The sequence below is a fragment of the Poecilia latipinna genome, unplaced genomic scaffold, assembly GCF_001443285.1.
Source record: "Poecilia latipinna isolate Pla-1442-1.1 unplaced genomic scaffold, P_latipinna-1.0 Scaffold187, whole genome shotgun sequence".
Taxonomy (NCBI): domain Eukaryota; kingdom Metazoa; phylum Chordata; class Actinopteri; order Cyprinodontiformes; family Poeciliidae; genus Poecilia; species Poecilia latipinna.
Window position 1 is genome coordinate 77,464 of NW_015112803.1, and position 18,794 is coordinate 96,257.

Sequence of the window (18,794 nt, forward strand, 5' to 3'; positions counted from 1 at the left end):
GAAAATTTTTTTAAAAAAAAAAAAAATGTTGTTTTGTAAAATTTTATTACCATTTTGTTTTTAAAAAAAAAAAAAAAAAAAAAAAAATCTGACAAGTGCGTCATGCATTTGTATCCTGAGCCAGAACTTGGTTGAACCATTTTCCACTGAAATTACAGCCGTAAATCTATCAGGCTATATTTCTAACAGCATTGCATGTCCAGGGACTGAAATGTATGCCTTACATTCTTTGCAAAAAAAAAAAAAAAAAAAGCTCCACCATGGTTAAATTTGATGGGGAGTGTTTGTGAACACCAGTTATGAATGCGCTCTAATCCGACTCATTTCTCTCGAGCTATGGCTGTTTTTACGATTGTTATCCAACTGGATGTTTTTTCCTGAATGTATTTTGTCAATCCTGGCAGAGCATCATGTCTCTGCTAATAAAATGCAACCCCCCCCCCCAGCATGACGCTGCCACCTACATATTTCTACCATAGCGAGGTTGTGCTCAGGGCGATGTGGGCCAACTTACCACCACACAACTTTCATTTTGATCTCATCTGACCGGGCGCTTTGTTTCACATGCAAGGGGCAAAAACATGACAGATGGGAACTTTCAATAACGTTCTGTTCTTCCACAAAACATACGCATGTCCAATGCACGACTGAAGGCAGGAGTGTTGACAGATTCTCCTTCTTGAACTGGGAATCTCTGCAGCTCCTCCAGAGCCTTTTGGCTGCATTATGATGAATGTTGATTAATACACAGATGGACTATTTATTAACTGGGTGACTTTTGTGAGCATCAATGTACAGAGGAGGAGGGAGTGAGGACAAAATGCATGCCACACTTTTTAGATTTTTCCTCAATAAAAATAAAATAAAATCACGTATTTTCCTTCCACTCCAGAATTGTGCACCACTTTCTGGTGTCTATTATGTGAAATCCCAGGTAGATGCACTAAAGTTTGTAGTAATAATGAGACAAACAGTGAAAAGGTTCAGGTGTCATGATTATGTCTGCAGGGTGCGGTCACTATTTAGGTTTAGTTTGATAGTAAACAACTAAAGGATGCAGTTAAAACTATGAAATTATTCAGCTTCACAGAAAGCATCAATCTTAAACATAAAGTATTGGTTGGCAAAATATTAAATAAGACTTTTACAACTGAGATGAACCCCCTCCTCCAACAATAATCCGCTGGTTTTCATGTGCTCTATAAACCACTGAGATTAAAGGAGATTATGCGATACCAGGCATCCCCATCTTAAAAACAGCACAAAGATGAAACCGTGTGAAGCTGCCGCTCTGAGAGGGTGGGGTTGTTATGTGATGTAGCAAGTCAAAGACTACACCAAGCTCTGCTTTTTATTTCCTCAAAACGCTAACCACCACATTTCATCATCTGTCAACCAAAATAAGCATCTTGGGTGAGAGTCTGAAGATCTAAATAAGCACATCAAACCACGTGACTGTAGACGGTGGCTGAACAGACTGAAAAGGTCATGCAAACATCAAACTGACTCAGTATCAAAGCAAAGGCCTTTAGAAAAAATAGAATGTGAAATGAGTGAATGTTCAGAAGGGTGCAAACAAAAACGGGGACAAAAATCAAACCTCATGCATTAACTAAGAAGTTTAGCTGGAAAATTTACTGACACTCATCTTCAAGAACTAAACTTAAGCTGAGAGCTACTGAAACCTTCAAAATCTGGTTCATTACATTTGGATACGAGAGTCTATGTTTTTGGCCAAGAGAAACTGCAAGCAAAGGAAAAATCCCTCCTTCCAGAAAAAAAGAACAATGACGGTACATACAAACACATCTACTCAGTAACAGGCAATGAGAGGAAAAAGTGATGAAGAGAAATCTACCTCTTTCAGAAGGTTTTGAAATGTGCTTTTGTTTGATAGTGTCTGGAAGAGAGAAGAGAATCAGAGGACAGCACAGACAGAAGCTCAGAGAAACAGAAACAGTCGGTCAGCAATGAAAGCGAAACCGCTTCAATAGAGGGAAGAAAAACAGCTCAAGAGGCACAGATTCTCAATTTGAAGACAGCAAAGAGGTGGCGGGAACCAACAGAACAGCAACAAGAAGCAGCAGAACTTTAACTAGCTTTGTTACGGGATTACTGTCGCATGAGGACTCACTGTCACAGGCGTAGGGCTTGTCCCTGTCCTCCAACGCTGCCGTGTCCAGCTTCTTCCTGCCGCTACCCACTCCTCGACCCTGCGGACAAGGCTGGAGTCAACTCAAAGTCCAGATAAATGAAGAAAAAACACTCAGTTCACCTTTACCTTCCCTTTCCCTTTGCCTCTTCTTTTAGGCGTGTCTTCCTCGTAGTCTTCGTCATCCAGGTCATCCAGGAAGTCGTCTGGCTCGAGGATTCTCTATGTTGAAGAGAGGAAGAGGGTGGAAGATAAATAGAGCCCAGGTTGAGCATCTCATTTAGTGTCGGCAGTAAATGAGATGTCGGGAGTGAGAACAGGAACCTTTCTGATCCGGGTGGCGGGGTTCAGGCTGCCGGTGTAGTCGCTCTGATTGGAGTCTTCCTCTGACCCCCGGATGTCCACCGGGGTCCGTTTGTCCAGAGGTTCCCCCTTCAGCAAGGCCTCCAAGCTGCTGCCATCCGAAGACAGCAGGACGTCCTTCTTCAGCCCCAAATCTATTTCTAGGAGTAAAAAAACAGATCGAAACAGAAACTTCTTGATACTTTGCTTTGATGCTTCAACATGAAAGTGATTTTTTTCCATCATAAACTAAGTGAGGTATCCTGCAGCTTTACCAGACATGTTGTTGAAAACCTAATTAAACCGAGAGCAAGTCGAGTTGAGCTCGTTGCCGTGGTACCTGACTTAACAGGAGGGAAGATGAGGCGCGGGTCTTCTGGAGGGTGAGATCTCCGTTTCTTCCTCCACCTCCTGGCTGGGTACGTGTAGAGCTGACCCGGAGCCATGCCTGAGGAGAGGAGAGCACGTCACTGACCCGTCCAGATCGATGGACGGTCGGCAGGCTGATGGAGGCACTCAGACTAAATGACTCAGCAGTGGCTTCCTTCCTAATGGAAGATACCATATCTGATCTCGGTGTGTTGAAGTTGTCTCTTCGTAGCATTCAAAAGGAAATTAAAGCTGGCAACTCCTGCTGCTGACCCAGCTACAGCGCCTGGCAAAAGTATTTACACCCCTTAAGCTTCTCATTTTCTTACTTTTATAGCCACAAATGATATAACTCTAGCTCAAAAGGTTTACAAGTTTTTTGGGTGTATATCTCTCTGATCAGCTTTATTGTCCTTGCTGAACAAAAGTATTCCCACAGAATAATGCTGCCAAGAGAACCGCTTAACATTTTTACATATTTCTTCCATTAAAGCCACAACTGTAGCAATAACTAGTAGTTACGACGTCAACTGATTCTCGATCCTGACCTCTGCAGATCATGAATTCCATACAAAATGCTGAAATAGAAGTTTGTGGTTGTTAGGAGAGTAAATGTGGAAAAGATGAACAGGTAGGAATGCTTCTGCAAAGGGTTTACATCTCCTTAGACTTCTACTTCTTACAAAGGGTGGAAGGGCTCAGAATGGACTTTTGAAATCGGTTCTCATTGTTGCAACTGTGTGACAATAATCGAACATTTCACCCCCTCTCCATTGGAAGCCATTGTGCGTTTGGTCTGAATTTTGTGGGTGTGTTTGTTTAAGTGGAAAACACCAGGATGCTGCTGTAGAGGGAGATCGGTTTAGTGTGTTTGTGCGAAAACAAACATCCGAAAACCACCTGACTGCGTGTCGACAGTTCAACTTCGGTCTGATTGTGTTAAGCTCTGTAAAATCTCTGAGAGCAAATCTGGAGTATTACCAGGACCCCGGTGTCTCTTCTCCATCCAGATGTAGCAGTTGCTCTGAGCCACGCCGGTCTGAGAGTCCAGGAACGGCATCCGAACACTCCTCTCAGCGCACAGCCTGGCGTTGTAGTTGTGACACTGCTCCAAGGCATCTCTGTAGTATTGCTCTCCCAATCTGAGCAAAACAGCAAGTTGCAAGAAGTTGAAATATTAAATTCATAAGGAAAAATCCAACAGCGGTTTGGTGCCACGAGTCATTTCTAATAAAAAAAATAAAATAAGTGTGTGTGTGTGTGTGTATGGGTAGGAGTTCAGCCTCATCAGTGTTTCCTGAGGCTCGTCTCACTGCTGCACAAGCATTTTTTTTACAGTGGCAGCGAGAAACAGTTGGCGACATTATCTAAAATGATCACAGTGACAGGCCGGCCGCAGCAGCTGGGCCTCAATCAAGACTCCAAGGTCGACAAAGTCAGACCAAGTTATTTATGAACACTCTTAAAGGGAACTCACTGACTGACTCCTAACAAAATATGGATAAAAGGGAAAATCAAGGAAAAAGCATTAGAAATATACAGCTGTAGTTACGACTCAGTCTGGATTTATTACTTAAACAAATTAACTCAAACAAGCTCTGAGAATGTCAACTGTTAGTGAGGTCTAAATATCAGAGAGCTGGGTTTTTATCCATACTTCCTACTTTGTAGAAGAATTACAAGCAGAGTAATAAAAAGTTGGATCTGCGACACAAACTAGCCAAAAAGTTTTGCAGGAACTGAACTGCAGTTGAGCAAGAGACTGGCCACTACCCAGCTACCGGCATTTCAGCGGTCGAGTCTACTTCCTTAAAGTTACTCCAGTTAAAGACAGAACCTAACCGTACCCAGCAGCCCTCCAGTGGAAAAAGCTGACAGGAGTATTTATTTGAATATCAATCATACAAAAAAAAAAAAAGTTTCCAGTAAGAGAATGTCACTGCTCAGTTCAGAAAACTGAGTCATGAGCTCAACATTTAAACTGCATCTCAGTATTTACTTCCAAAAAAATCTGGTGCTGAAGAATGTGACCTGAGAATACAGTGAAATGAGTCAAATTTAACCATTTACTGTCTGTGCCAGTCATAGATTTACATATGACGTATTGTTTCTATTAATATATTAAAGTTCTATTGTGGATAAAAGTCTCTTAGTTTTTGTTTTTGATAAAGCTTCTAGCATTATCCTTTGACCACTGTTCTTAGACTTAGTAGGGCTCATTTTAATTGGTTGGTTTTCCGGCAAAGACTTTGCTTTGAGGATAATGTCATGGTCAGAACAGAAACAGTTTAATCTAAGCTAACTTTACCCATTTCAAAAGATTTTGGATCAATGTCCAATTGGTACACCCAACTTTGTTTCAGCCATGGGATCCAAACTGTCACCCTCAATGGCAGATTTGCTAGGTTGACGAAGAACAACCACAAAATGACAAAGGTTTAAGTCTAACCTGAACAGGAAGTGACAACAGCACCATACTCTACAGAAAGGGCAATTTAACATCAACATGAACTGGGAGTACAGGGACCAAGACAGAAATGCTTGACATATTCAAGCTTGAATGAAATGTGGTGCTTTCTTCTGGAGAAAAAGGTTTGAGTTATGATGCTAAAATGACAAAAATGAAGTTTGGATACGTTGAAGTAAGGACACTTACCTCAACCTGATAGTCTTGTTCTACTACCAGTGCTACTGGAATGTTGCACAAATGAATGGTATAATAAATAATTAATTCAAATTAACATTAAAATTAGGACCCGGTTGTTCCAACTGGACAATGATCGTAAACACAAAACAAAATTGCTTGGAATGGATAAAACATTCCAAACAATATTTTATCTTTAAAAACAGTCCTGACTGCAACCCTATGGAAAATGCATTAGTTATGCTAGTAGAGGAAAACCATCCCATTTAAATACACTTCAAAGATAGCAAGAAAAGAAATAATATATGTAGCCAAAAATATGTTATGTCATTTGATTTCTCTGCCACTTGTTAAAGTGGATTAAACAGAATGTTACTAATCGAGATTCAGGGTTTCCCCCAGTGTACTATAAGCCTGGCGGGCCACCAGGCTCTACTTGCGCCCTCACCAGGCTAAGCATTGCTTATTTAGTTAAGTATTTTAAAATGTTTGCTTTTATTAAGACTTTATAGTTGGTGTTCAGGTATTAATCGCCAATGTTTCAATAACACATAATCATCAAGTGACATTTTTAATTTTCCTGCCAACTTTAACCATTTTTAACTCAAAAACATAATAAATGCTGGATGAATGACTGCCCTGACACCGAACCACCTGGCTTAGTAGATTTTCTGGGGGAAAACCTTGGGATTGATTAAGAAATTATAACTTGTAGATTAATCCACAGTTTATTAAAACTCATGCACCTAATTCTTGTTTTTAAAAGTTTATTCAAGCTATAAATTGTAAACCCATTCCACCTTTCAATAACTATTTAAATGACTCCTTAAACCATTAAAATCGATCTCAAATGTATGCTTATAAGTGTATGGAAAGTTTGACAGGAGCTGGTGAATACAAACATACATTTAAAAAGTTATCAAAGCACGTTTTACATATTTTCTAAACATTGCCGAGGTTATTTGAGGACATGTGTCGGTATGGCGTGTGTGTAATCTCAGTTAAAGGCTTGTAATTAGAGTCTAACATTAACCAGGGTTCAGGCTGCACCGCTGCATCATGAGGGAGACGGCGGAAATGGAGGAACGTTTGAGCTCACGCACACGCCTCATCTAAGCAATAAACTTTGCACCTCAAAAAGAGTTGCAGTGATCTGAACTAAAGCGTGACAGCTACAGAAGCGTCTAAGCTTTCAAAATTAAAGAAAACAAACTTCACCGCCAGTGTTTCATTCATCAAAACCTAGTCGGCCAGTTGTCATAAACAGCGTTGGACTCTTTAGCTTGTTAGCGTGCGAGCCACCTAGCTGCGTCGACCGTTTGACCACAAGAACGTAACAATTAATAACACCGACGCTACAAGGAAACTTCACACACGTTTCTCAACACATGTTAGTGACTCGTGTGTGTAGAAAAGTATAAGTTGCGTGTCGGCTAACTTCCACTTCCATTCCAGGATGTAAAAAGACAGACACGACGCTTCGACAGCGTTGGCTAACCGCACTAAAACAGAATGCTCCCAAGCTAGCTGGCGAAAGAGTCGGTGAATGAGTAACTATACAAACATAATAACGTGACTGAGGTGAGCGTCACCTTTATAGGTATAAAATCTGCAAGGAAGTCCAGTACTTACAGTTTGACAACATTCTCAACAACAGCTGCCATCTTGCTTTAAAACACGGGTAAAAGTGCCTGCCGGGTAATGAGTGCCCCCTGTCTGGACTTGTAGGCAGATGGAGCAGAAGCTTGAATTCGTGCGGCTCCTAGTGGCGAATAGGTGTCACTGCAATTATTTGGATGTTTAGTTTTTGTTTTGCTTTTTTTTTTTTTTTTGTCCCAATTGGAGTTTCGGCAATGACGGCAATTAAACGGTTTCGTATTTTATCACATTACAGCAAAAGAACAAAAAAAGAGTTTATTGGGTTTATTGGGACAATGAAGGAGGTGTCCAAATTTTGTTTTACCTGTAGGATATTTGCCTCCCTCTGAAGGTTTCCATGGGGATTTTGGCTGCTTTTCTGTATAGTGTCCACCTTTTACGTTAGGTGGATTGCATTGCACTGTGTATATGTAGTTTTGACTGCTGAAATTTATGTTGTTTTTTTTCCTTTCGCTTGACACTTATAAACTATTTTTTGTGGAATCCTAATATAGACATTTGTGGTTGTTAATGTTGAAAAATTAAACACTAGTCTGAAGAATCTCAGTTTGGGCATCCATTTAATCCCTCTTTTTAGTCTGGAACATAAGAAGCCATGTGAACCAGCATAAAAAAAAACCCTCTTCACAAAATAAAAAAAAAAAAAGAATCCCAACCACCTGTGTTGATTAAACCGTTTTATTATTCCTAATATTAGATGTAGATACACAAGTCAACAAACAGTATTTTTGATTTGTAATGAAAATGCTCCACAGCACACTGACATCGTGTGGAAGAGTCTGGCATTACAGACACGTACCTGAAAAGAAAATGGGACAGCAGTTGTAATTTTTGCAATAAGTTGCATTAGTAACAGTAGTAGTAATAGTAACAACAGTAGCAATAATGGTCATAAGAGCAATTAATACAAGTAGTGGTATTAACAACTCTGAATTACAGAGGAAGGAACAGACATTTGTCAAAGGTACTGAGAAATGAGAGAAGAAAAGGTTTATCAAATGCTGCAAGACAGACCACTGGATGAAAAAAATACAAGCTCCCATTGGACAGCAAATATTCAGCATTCTTCTGAAAGAGGAAGCTCAAACTGTCAGCAGTCTATATTCAACCACATCTAATACTTAACATGTAAAAGCTGTTTTTCTTCATCGATACCAGTACTCTTCGATCCAAAAACCTGCTTGACATCAATAATGCATACTTTTTATGTCCTGGTCAAAGCTCACCAGTAGCACAAAGTTATATATGTTTTAGAAAGGATGCAATATGCAACATCAAATCATAGCCAGTTGAGGACATTCCCACAAGACTGGAGTACCAAAGTCGTATTAATATGAGTATGTGTGATACAGAGCCTGTGTACAGTACGTCAAGTATGAGTTAAGCTTCACTTGACCAATTTGGCCAAATTCAGTTGAGTTCATTCACATTCAAACGAGCCAGTATGAAAATACACTGTGCGACCTCTGAGCTGGAGCTCGGCAGCATCAATCGGATGCGGTATTAAATGTTGGGAGAACGGGTAGCGCTGGGAGTCTCACCAGCTTGTCCACCGGGGAAGAACGACGCCTCTCTTCCAATTTGTGCCAATTGCGTTGGCTCACGTAATGCATGTTATGTGGTTCTTTATTGTGGCTTAATTTCAGGCAACCTAAACTGAAACTGAAAGCTCTGTCATGCCTGGAATATTCAGTCCTACAGATAGAAACAGGTGTGCTTTATATCGTTGGGGCTGCCTGCTCTTAAGTAATCTGCATTCAAAAGGAGTTCAGGGAATTCCTTTATCTAAACAGTCCTTGTTTGGACAAGGAAAAGAAAACCATTTGGCTTAAAAGGTGAAAGTTGCCTCTTTGCCATTTTGTACCCCCACTTTGTACCTACATGTTGCCATTTCATTTCATTCCATGTCATACCAATTATCTTTATTAATGATTGGGACAAATCACCATGAAGTCTACTCTTCACAAAATGACCAGCATCCCTTTCGAGATGATTTGTGTGACCAGCCTGCGGTGCAGATTGACTAGGCATGGGGCGGTTAGCAGTCTCAAGATGCATCAAAGTGAAGAGAGAAAAAAAAAAATCTAACACCTTCCTTTTGTTTACAAAAGACAAAAAGGATTTTTGAAAATAACCCTACCTGCAAAACAGAGTCATGGTGTGAAAATGGACCTTTTTAAAACTACAGCTGAGCAGCATGTCTGTTAAGCAGCCTACTGCAGGCTAGCTACCAGAGCAGGTAACCAGACTAATTAACTAGCTAATGGCTCGTATTGCTCTATAAAAACCAAGAACAGTAAAAAACTATAATATTCTCCACGGTAAGCACTTGAAAACTACTAACAATAAGACAATATTTCATATGCTCGTTTTAAATGTTGGTTGAAATTATGCGATACCCTAGTATTTTTAACTCGGATTAAAAATACCAGCCCATGCCTAGGTGTGACATCCATATAGGTAAATACTTTTACAAGTCATGCCACTCAAATTTGTAGGGGTACATATACTGTTAAAAACAAAACAAACGACAACAAAAAAAAAAAAAAAACACACAAATTGCAGCTAACGTCTTAAACTGTTTACTTGGTTTCATGTACGATCAGGTGCAGCTATGAACAATTGTGTAAATTTGTACTAATGTCTACATCCTGTAAAGGTCCTTTTCATAAATTATATTTGAGGAAACTATCACCTAGTATTTGCTTACATTTGCTATGCTAGAGTGAGTTTTTCCCTTTTATCTCCCAATTACATCTAATTGTTGCATCTAGTCCTGATTAAGAGCTGATGTTTCCAGAATAAATTAACATATAAAGTAGATGGTAATCCTCAGATACGTACAATAATCAGCCCACATCGTCATGCCATATATTCAAATTAAAAAACAAAAAAAGCAAAAATGTTCATTAAACTAACTCCAGGACCGTTTTCCTCAGTAACTTGGCTGCTTGTAAGCAGAGCTCCTCATGGTCGCCATCATTGCATCTAGACTAATAATCCACTGACATACATTAGGTCATTGCCACAGGGCACATGGTTAACATTCACTTATTTGTACTAAGAAAACTTTAAGACCGTTTCGAATGAAGGGTGTGTGTTTGTAAAAAGGGATCAGAATAAATGTAGTGTGTTCAAGTAAAGGTCAGGCTCATGTCTGGTTGTAGGAGAGCACCGAAAAGCGTCTTCATCAATGCCCCTCCTGTCTCACTTCCACTCCCCTCGCTTGGAATGAAATCTGTCCTTCAGTCCTGCTCTCATCACTGCAGTCTGCTGCCACAAAATGTGCTTCAGCTTCTCATCTGCAAACTGTCCCCAAAGCTTTCATTTTGGCCAAAACAACGGAAAATAGTTTAGGAGACTAAAACAAAGAGGAGTAAAATAATGTCTAGAGGAATGTTACTGGTTGCAGCTACTGTAAAGCGAAAGGAAAAGTAACATTTTCAGAAAATTACTCCAGTGATAGTTTGCTTGTGTCTGGTTTTCGAAAAGCAACATCCATCTGACCGTATTTAATCAGGAACAAATAAACATGCAAAATCCACAGCACCACAACTCACACACGCTCACACTAGAAAACTAATCTCTGCTTTATGAAGGAAAAGAAAAACGTCAAAAATCAAGCAGAAAATATCACTCAAAAGAAATAATCAAATGCAGGCAAAATTGGAGATAAACAAGAAAAAAGAATTATCAGACCACTAATTAAATATATGTATATATAATTTTCCCAGTGGTACCTGTGATCATTTAACGCACACGGCTAAAACTCGAGCTTTATTTTTGTTGCAAAACACCTCATAAATGTTCTGTCCTAAAGAGAAAAAAAAAATACAAGGGCAAGACCAACATTCTCCACTAGTTGAACCAAATTTGTTTCTCTCCACAACATAAATCAAGTCATTAGCTAATTAGTTTTCTTCTCAAACCATACATTGCAAAAGATAAATATTAATGATAATATTAATCAAGTTACTAACATCAACATAAAAACAAACGGATGTTATCGCCCCCAAACAAAAGAGAGAGCTTGTGAGGAGTGGGGAAAAAAAAAAAAAAAAAAAAAAAAAAAAAAACACGATCCGCAGTTTTCCTGGAGACTCCGTCCGCTGGGAGTCACTGTGAGACGATTCCTGCAGACGACGAGCCGCTTCAGTCGTCTGACCTGTTCAATCCAGCTGATGTTACCGACTAACAAGCTTGTCTGACGCTAGTCTGGGGGATAAATGTGAATAGTAAGTATGGATTGGGAGAAAATAAAGTAAACAAGAAATTAAAACGCTGAGGGGGACAAACAGAAAAGGAAGTCAAAAAAGGATCCCAAGTGACAGATCTGTTGGCAATTCCTCGGGTCCTGCATGGGGAGCAGTGCGTCTGTCTGACCTGTGTGTACCTTTCCGTCCGCCTGCCTCAGTCTGTGAAATTTTTTTGATTTTGGATGTTTCCATTTACAAATGTCCTATTTCTTCTTGCCAAAGAAGCTGAATCTCTTCTCACGATCCTTCTCTTTTCCCTCTTTGTTGCGCATGGTTACGCCTTCTCCTGAGCTGGGCGAGATGGGGGGCATCGTCATGGCGCGGCTGAGTCGGGGCGCCCCCGGTGAGTCCCCTGCTCCTGATGGGATGGAGCCAGCGATGGACTGAATCCAGGAACTCATTTCCGCCTTAAAAAAACAAAACAAAACAAAACAAAAAAACAACAACAAAGTGTTTATTATACCTCATCATTCATTTTACTGCAGATGCAGCTTTAAAATGACAAGTCTGTACATCTCACCTCATCCTTGGCTTGGAACAGATACTCTTTCCCATCTCCTAGCCTGCAGACACATGAAACAGGAAAAATGACTCTTGCACTCATTTATTGATACCAACAGGTGAATTTGCTTTAAATTATTTTACCCTCACCTGAGCTTGAATACGTGTTTCCTCTTTTTATAATCGTGGGCTACTTCACACACAGAGCCATCCAGCCCAATGGGAACCTCTCCATGGTATGGGATGCCATTACTGGCACTCTTGCTGTCTTTATAAAAACCCAGACTCCCTTTTCTAAGAACGCAGTACACGTTCTGCCACGATCTGTTGGAGCAAATTAGTCTGATTAGTATGAATGATCCAGTTTGTTGACATAACAAAATAGCTTAAAAGAACGTAATAGATATATTTCACAGCCTTATTTGAGGGATTTATAATGAAGTGAAAGATATTGCAATTGCCACGGCAACAGGAGTGAAAACCAGCTTTTGACACCAAAGTTGACCAAATCTTAGAAATAAAAACTAGATAGACTTTAAGAGTAGCACACACCTGGCTCAGAAACAATCTTAAAAGGTTTACAAGTGTGGTGTCCCAAAAATTAGAAAGTTTTGATACAAATAAATTTCATTCTGGAATAAATTAAGATCTGTTTATGTACTCGGTATTAAAGTGACTGAAAAAACTTGGATGGTTTGATTCAAACAGCTGATCAATCATTTAAATAAAACTACACATAAAATATTTGATTCCTAAATACGCAACACACAAAAATATAGAAAATGAAGGAGCAAATTGACACTATTTTTAAGGGGTTGTGCTTCAAGTTGCACATATAAGTTAACAACACCTAAGTTTTATGCTAAAGTGGCCTATTCCTCCAGCCTGTAGTCACTCCTTTTACAGCTCTCTTGTGTAATCGTAGTAAATCCAGAATGAAAAGAAAAGCAGATGGCTCTTCAGGGTGCGTTTAGAATCTGAATTAGATTTCCAAGATGGACTGCTGCAGGCCAATGTTTGTCCTGACCCGAGTAACGTTCCAACTTTTATGCTTTGCAGAGAAGCTGCATGAATAAATTAACGTGACGTTTGACCGGGTCAAAAAATTTGTAATTAAGAGCTTTGACTGTTGAGCCGCATTGTAAAACTAAGTATAAATGAAGCTCCTATACGAACATGTGTCTGTGTATTTTGTGATAGTTTAGTCTGCCTGAAGTGAATATTAATGTTTAAAAGTTTTTAAGTTTGCTTTTTATGTATGGATAAATTATGTCTAAAACAACAGTAAATGATGTTGCACTATTTTTACAATATTCCTCCAAACTGACTCTAAAAGTTGGTCAAAAGCTGATGAATTTTTATATTTGTAAAAATTAAAACTAATTTTATAAATATACAAATGTTTTTCATTACACAGATTCATTTTCACAATAGTTTTACCAATATTTTATGTGATTCAATACTCTATGATATTGATCATAACCAGATGGTTTCCCAAACTCTGAAAATAATTACATTTAAAATGAGGGGGGCCGGGGGTGAGTTGTTAATTTCTATTAGAGTGATTATTACATTGCAAGTGTTGATGTAATGCTTTATCTCATTATTTGGTTAATTTGTTAAATAGAGGCTTTGCAAATTACAGACTGACAGAAGTAGTTAATTTGTTCTCTGTTCTGTCAGTTTGTAAAAAAAAAAAAACATGAAGAGTGCACCTTGAATTACTTTCCATTTACTTTATTATTTGTAACAGCCTATCACAAAAATAGTCTTTCAAAAAAGTGTTTAAAAAAGTGTAAGAACTTTGAATAAGATCCACAGCCATCAGAATGTGTGTGGTCCAAGCTCCATCAAATGAAATATAAAGTGCTCTTCAGCTAATTAAATTTGTTCCCCAGTCTGTAAGCAGGTCACCACTCTCTTTTCACCAAATTCCTACCTGGTAGCTGCCTTTTTGTTGTGGGACTCCATCTCCTGTTTTCGGCAGAGGATGCCCTCCATGGTTTCTGGCTCGGAGTCGGCACCGCCTCTGCTTGGTAGCGTGGCAGACGGCTCGAGGCGAGAGGACGCCAGGCCGCTGTCTCTACCGGGTCCATTAACCGAGTCGGACTCTGAGCCCTGTGGTTAAAACCAGACCAAAGTGGTAAGGCAGGAGATATCAGAAAAAGACCAAGGGAGCAGCAAAGCAGCCGTTCACAGCCAAACACAAAAAGCCATAATGATGCTTGCTTTAACACACTGCATGATAAACTGAGGTACTGAACACGGGGGTCCACTGGATTCATATAATCACATGTTACACAAGAGGTTACTACTACATTATAACTGTGAGACAAAGGAAACATACAAGAAGCACTGAACAGCATAAGCTAAACATCCTTTAGCTTATTTTTTGGGGAAAAAATTTATACCAATTCAAATTATAACCTACTTAGTTAAAACCTCAGTAAGTTTAATTCCACTTTTCCTTACAATCTTTAAAAAACAAAGGACAAAAATGTAGAGCTGCACTGAGAAATCTGCCAATTTCAGATTCATCAGACCTGCTGGTTAAACAAAATGAACAAAACAAAAAAACAATTTTTTTTAAATGCACCATATTTAATAAAGCCAGACAGAACTTGCAACACTGTGTGTTACTGCATAAAGACGACTCAGAGATCTAGGAAGCTACTTGAAAGGAAACACGTTTTAAAGAGACGGTATGTTGTGTCTGCAGCTCATTCAGGCTGTGAGAAAATGAGGAAGTGTGAGATATCAGGAAGGCTGAATGGAGATGCTTTGTTTTATCCTTTTGAGTATCTATATCCTATCCACATTGAGACTGCCATTTTAGCAACAAGAGCCACTGAAGCCAGAATAAAACTTCAACAATTTAACTTCCATTTGCCTTAAAATTATGTTGAAAGCTTGTTTTTCAACGACTGCTCTCTTGCACAGTAGTGCCTCTCGTTTGACATATCGATAGATGACAGCAGAATATTTTTAAATTTAGTTACAACTTGCTTTATTAGAGTTCTGAAAATAAGTAGGAAAATGTTTATGTTTCCAACTAAAAAAAATAAATCTCTGCTAAGTAATCTTTGAAGTTTGCTACGTTTTTACTGAATGAAATATACAAAAACAGAAAATATGACTTAATTTAAAAATATCCAACTTTTAGCAGTATTGAAACTAAGGCACTTATTCATCTCTTTTCCATTATTAAAACTATTCACTACTCAAAGCTTTAACTGCTTTAAGCAACATATACACTCAGAAGTAAACATACAGACACTACCACAAGCCACATAGAAAAATACGACTGAACAGCTGTGATAACCACCACATTTACTCTGCCCCACATTTAGAGACTCCCGTCCTGGTCGATACAAGCACATACACAGCAGCCGCAAACCGCAACATCAGATCCATGACAACAACCCGTTCATGAATGTGCATCATGCTTTTTTTTTTTTTGCAGCAATGGGACCCATTAATGAAGCTATGTGGTTCATTAATAAATAAAGCAGTGGATGCAAAGAAGCAATGGCTTCTTAAAAGAAGAAGTACTGCTGCTGACCAGGAGCTGAGCGGAGGCTGTCAAGAAGGTGAGGGGGTGTGTGGGGGGGTGGGCTACAACAAAGCTGACCATGGCTCATTACTCACACGCTCCTGCTGTTTGGGCTTACACACACGTTTAGGCTCTGATTTCTTTCCCACTGACAACGGCAGCGATAATGACTGCTGGCAAGAATGCAATGAGAAATTGTTAAGAGTCCGTCGCTGGCAGACACTTGAATGTTAGTTCAGGGCTTGAACTTTTTTAGTTTAACAAAGATACCAACACATCACGGTCAACAGCCATGATCAAAATTAAAACACATCCAGGTCACTTTGTGATGCTTTTGGTTAGACAATGAGAACAGACTGAACTACATGTATATAAAACTGCACCGTTTTCTCCCCAGGCCCCTCTCCTCCTCCGCTGTAAAAGATAAAACTGTAATTTTTTAATTTTTTACATTTTTTCTGGGCATGTTGCTCCAGTAAAGACAAAATATTAATTCTATAACCTAACCACTTCTAAATGCAGTGAATGAAAAGCTTTTTCACATTTTGGAGCATTACAACCATATAGTGCAATGTAATTTCCTGGGATCTTTAGTAATAGACTGAGCGGTGCATAATTGTAAAGTGGAAGGAAAATACAACACAGATTTCAGGTAAAAATCTCAAAGGTGTGGCAAGCAATTGTCCTCAGCAGGAAAATCACATTTTCATGCAATTACAGTTGCAAACCATTTAGGTTATGCCTCTAGTTTTCCACATCTAGACTTGAATTTTGCTGCATTCTTTGAAAAGCAGCTTAGATGGAGAGATTCTGAACACTGACTTCAGGCTTGTTACAGATTCTCAAATGGAAAAGGGTCAGGATTTGCACTAGGTTGTATCTAAACTAGTCTATTGTAGCTCTGGTGTGTTTATGTTTTTAAGGTGCAAAAAGATTTGACAGCATGTTACCAGTGCCGCCACCATATTTCATTGTGGGTCTATCACCTAAAATCCCAGTAAAATACATTGAAACTTAAGATTCTATGTTAAATTAAGATTCAACACTTTCTGTCATATGCCATATAAAGATGTGACACCGTTCACAGCGGTATGACAACCAAGGACAAACAATGAGAAATACTTTTCATGTGAAGTGATTTTGAATCAATGGAGTTGGAATAAAATTGGACTTGGTTGAATTTTGCATATTAACAGTAATTTTAAATGATTTATTCAAAATTGAAAACACATCCCAATAACCCACTCGAATCATAAATGAATACAACATGAAATGAGGCCAACAGCATGGGAAAAACACGACAACGTTGGACAAGGCAAACCTGTCTCACCTGAGACGTGTCATTATCGCTATGCACTCCATTCACTGCCAGCGACTGATTAAGTGTCGTCTGGTCCAGACTTGTTCTGTGTTTAAAAGACAGATGAATGTCATGTGAACGGAAAAACAGGTTTGGTTTTGCTGCCTGCTCTTTCAAACATCTCCTACCTGGCTGCTGAATCATGTGGCTGACTATCTGGCTCAGACGGCACCACCTCTTCTACAGGCGGAGGAGTAGGAGGTCGCCGTGCTCTCTCCTCTTCTTCTCGCCTCCTCTGCATCTCATGCTCCTCCAGCTGGAGAAAAAGACGAGTCAAACTTTAATTGGCTGTCATAAAGGAGGTTAGAAACATCCTGAATCTGCCAGGCCACTTCCCAGAATCGCTAAACATTTTAATAAGAAAATCTTTCAGAAAGTCCAGGCTGAGTCGGCACCCAGAGTTCAGAAGGAAGGCGATCATTGTACTTACTGTGGTAAGTTTTTCGAGCTGCACAAAACGTTCCTCCCATGCTGCAGCGAGTTTCTCGAAGGCTTCGTGGCGCTTAATGAGGCTCTCAACCTCGTCGACGTTGGCACCAAGCTCCGCTGCTCGGACAAGAGGTTCTTGCCCTGCCAGCCACGACTCTGCCACGTTGGCGTCTCGTCCAAACTGCAGCACCTCCAGCACTAACGCAAATACAAACACCAAGTTAACAAATACTAATAAATCATGAAATGTGTTAAGAGTCACAATATAAGCTATTAGAGCTTGCTTCACTATCTTGGTAAGAAGACATTCAAACCAGTAGCAGGACTGTGGTAACTCATTTAAGTAAGAAGGAAATGATAGTGTTGGAGAAAAACAAAAATGACGTCAATTAAAAATGGACTGATCCCACATGAGTTAGTCGAATGCATGGAAGTATGCTTACTTTTCCAAAAGGGATCTTAATAAAATAGCTGCCGTTGCAGCATTATGTCATTTAACAACAATAAATTTCAAAACTTCCAATAAAATCCTCCAGCCTCCAGCCTAAACCTTCCCATTTGCATATCTTCCTTTTTAAACCTGCACCTACTTAAACCTGCACCTACATGCTTGCCTGTTGCCACATCACAGTTAGATGATTTAATTAATAAGCCAAAACAATAACCTTTTGTTTCAGGACAAGATCCTCTTTGAATTTGAATTTATATCTATCTAGGTCATTTAATAATGTAGTACTCCAAATTTCCTTTGAAATGAAATGAAATTCCTATGCCTACCAATTTGTAAATGGTCCATCTTCTCCTGCCACTTGCTGTTGATCTCGTCTCTTTTTTCCTGGAGCTGAGCCATTTTCTCTCGGATCTGCAGATTAAAGGAGCATTGAGTAAACAGGGTATTGAGCTGTATGGTATGAAGACACTAAAAGCAGGTTATTGTGTTCCCTCTGAAATAGTTTTCCTTGAATCGTAGCCAAATACCTCGTCGGATGCGTAATGGTTCTTGTTGATGAGGTCATTCCCCATCTTGGTGGAGGCAGTGAAGCTGTCTGCTCTGGTCTCAATCTCCGATTTGATGCCCTTATGATTGACGATGACTAACTCAGCAGATGATACATCCCTTAAATAAAGCAAACAAGAGAGTTAGTGTTATTATCAGAGTTGGATAGAACCGACTTACATTTATTGATGTAATAAAAATACTTTTAGGAGTATTTTTTACAACGCTGTAATTTTTACTTTTACTTGAGTAATTTTATTATATCGCTACTCTTTAGTCGAGTAAAATGTCTGGATACTTTATACACTAAATTACTAATGGAGAACAAGCTTGTTTTAACCAAAAATTCACCATATACCGAAATAAATTGTTTTGGAATTTTTTTTCTTTTGCCTAATTTTGTTATTTTGCAACCATATTATTTATTTTCCTTTTGGTCTTTAAAATGCCAAAATTTCCACATAATGTCCATCTGAAATATGACTGACCTCTGACCTGGGTCTTTCTAAGTGAAGACTCAAGACATGCATCA

At 39.2% G+C, this 18,794-nt stretch overlaps 2 protein-coding genes across 11 annotated transcripts in view; both read right to left on the bottom strand.

Moving 5' to 3' along the window:
- Positions 1 to 7,233, bottom strand: part of dpf2 (double PHD fingers 2) — a 14,954-nt gene extending 7,721 nt beyond the window's left edge. For 3 of the 5 annotated variants that reach the window (XM_015030584.1, XM_015030586.1, XM_015030583.1), the window contains exons 1-7: positions 7,140 to 7,233; positions 3,845 to 4,005; positions 2,835 to 2,942; positions 2,477 to 2,655; positions 2,282 to 2,374; positions 2,135 to 2,213; positions 1,859 to 1,900 (exon numbers count right to left, since the gene is read on the bottom strand). In XM_015030584.1, the coding sequence (XP_014886070.1) occupies positions 1,859 to 1,900; positions 2,135 to 2,213; positions 2,282 to 2,374; positions 2,477 to 2,655; positions 2,835 to 2,942; positions 3,845 to 4,005; positions 7,140 to 7,171 (694 nt within the window). In that variant the 5' untranslated portion in view covers positions 7,172 to 7,233. The remainder of the gene's footprint in view (positions 1 to 1,858; positions 1,901 to 2,134; positions 2,214 to 2,281; positions 2,375 to 2,476; positions 2,656 to 2,834; positions 2,943 to 3,844; positions 4,006 to 7,139) is intronic. The other 2 variants (XM_015030588.1, XM_015030587.1) reach the window with 1 other exon arrangement.
- A 3,697-nt stretch (positions 7,234 to 10,930) lies between these two features.
- The window catches only part of sptbn2 (spectrin, beta, non-erythrocytic 2), a 65,546-nt gene continuing 57,682 nt past the window's right edge, over positions 10,931 to 18,794 (bottom strand). For 2 of the 6 annotated variants that reach the window (XM_015030589.1, XM_015030591.1), the window contains 10 exons: positions 18,244 to 18,382; positions 18,043 to 18,127; positions 17,267 to 17,463; positions 16,965 to 17,092; positions 16,807 to 16,882; positions 15,572 to 15,649; positions 13,863 to 14,041; positions 12,074 to 12,247; positions 11,943 to 11,985; positions 10,931 to 11,829 (listed from right to left, as the gene is read on the bottom strand). In XM_015030589.1, coding sequence (XP_014886075.1) covers positions 11,626 to 11,829; positions 11,943 to 11,985; positions 12,074 to 12,247; positions 13,863 to 14,041; positions 15,572 to 15,649; positions 16,807 to 16,882; positions 16,965 to 17,092; positions 17,267 to 17,463; positions 18,043 to 18,127; positions 18,244 to 18,382 — 1,303 coding nt within the window. In that variant the 3' untranslated portion in view covers positions 10,931 to 11,625. Of the gene's footprint in view, positions 11,830 to 11,942; positions 11,986 to 12,073; positions 12,248 to 13,789; positions 13,801 to 13,862; positions 14,042 to 15,571; positions 15,650 to 16,806; positions 16,883 to 16,955; positions 17,093 to 17,266; positions 17,464 to 18,042; positions 18,128 to 18,243; positions 18,383 to 18,794 lie in introns of those variants that run through there. The other 4 variants (XM_015030592.1, XM_015030593.1, XM_015030590.1 and 1 more) reach the window with 3 other exon arrangements.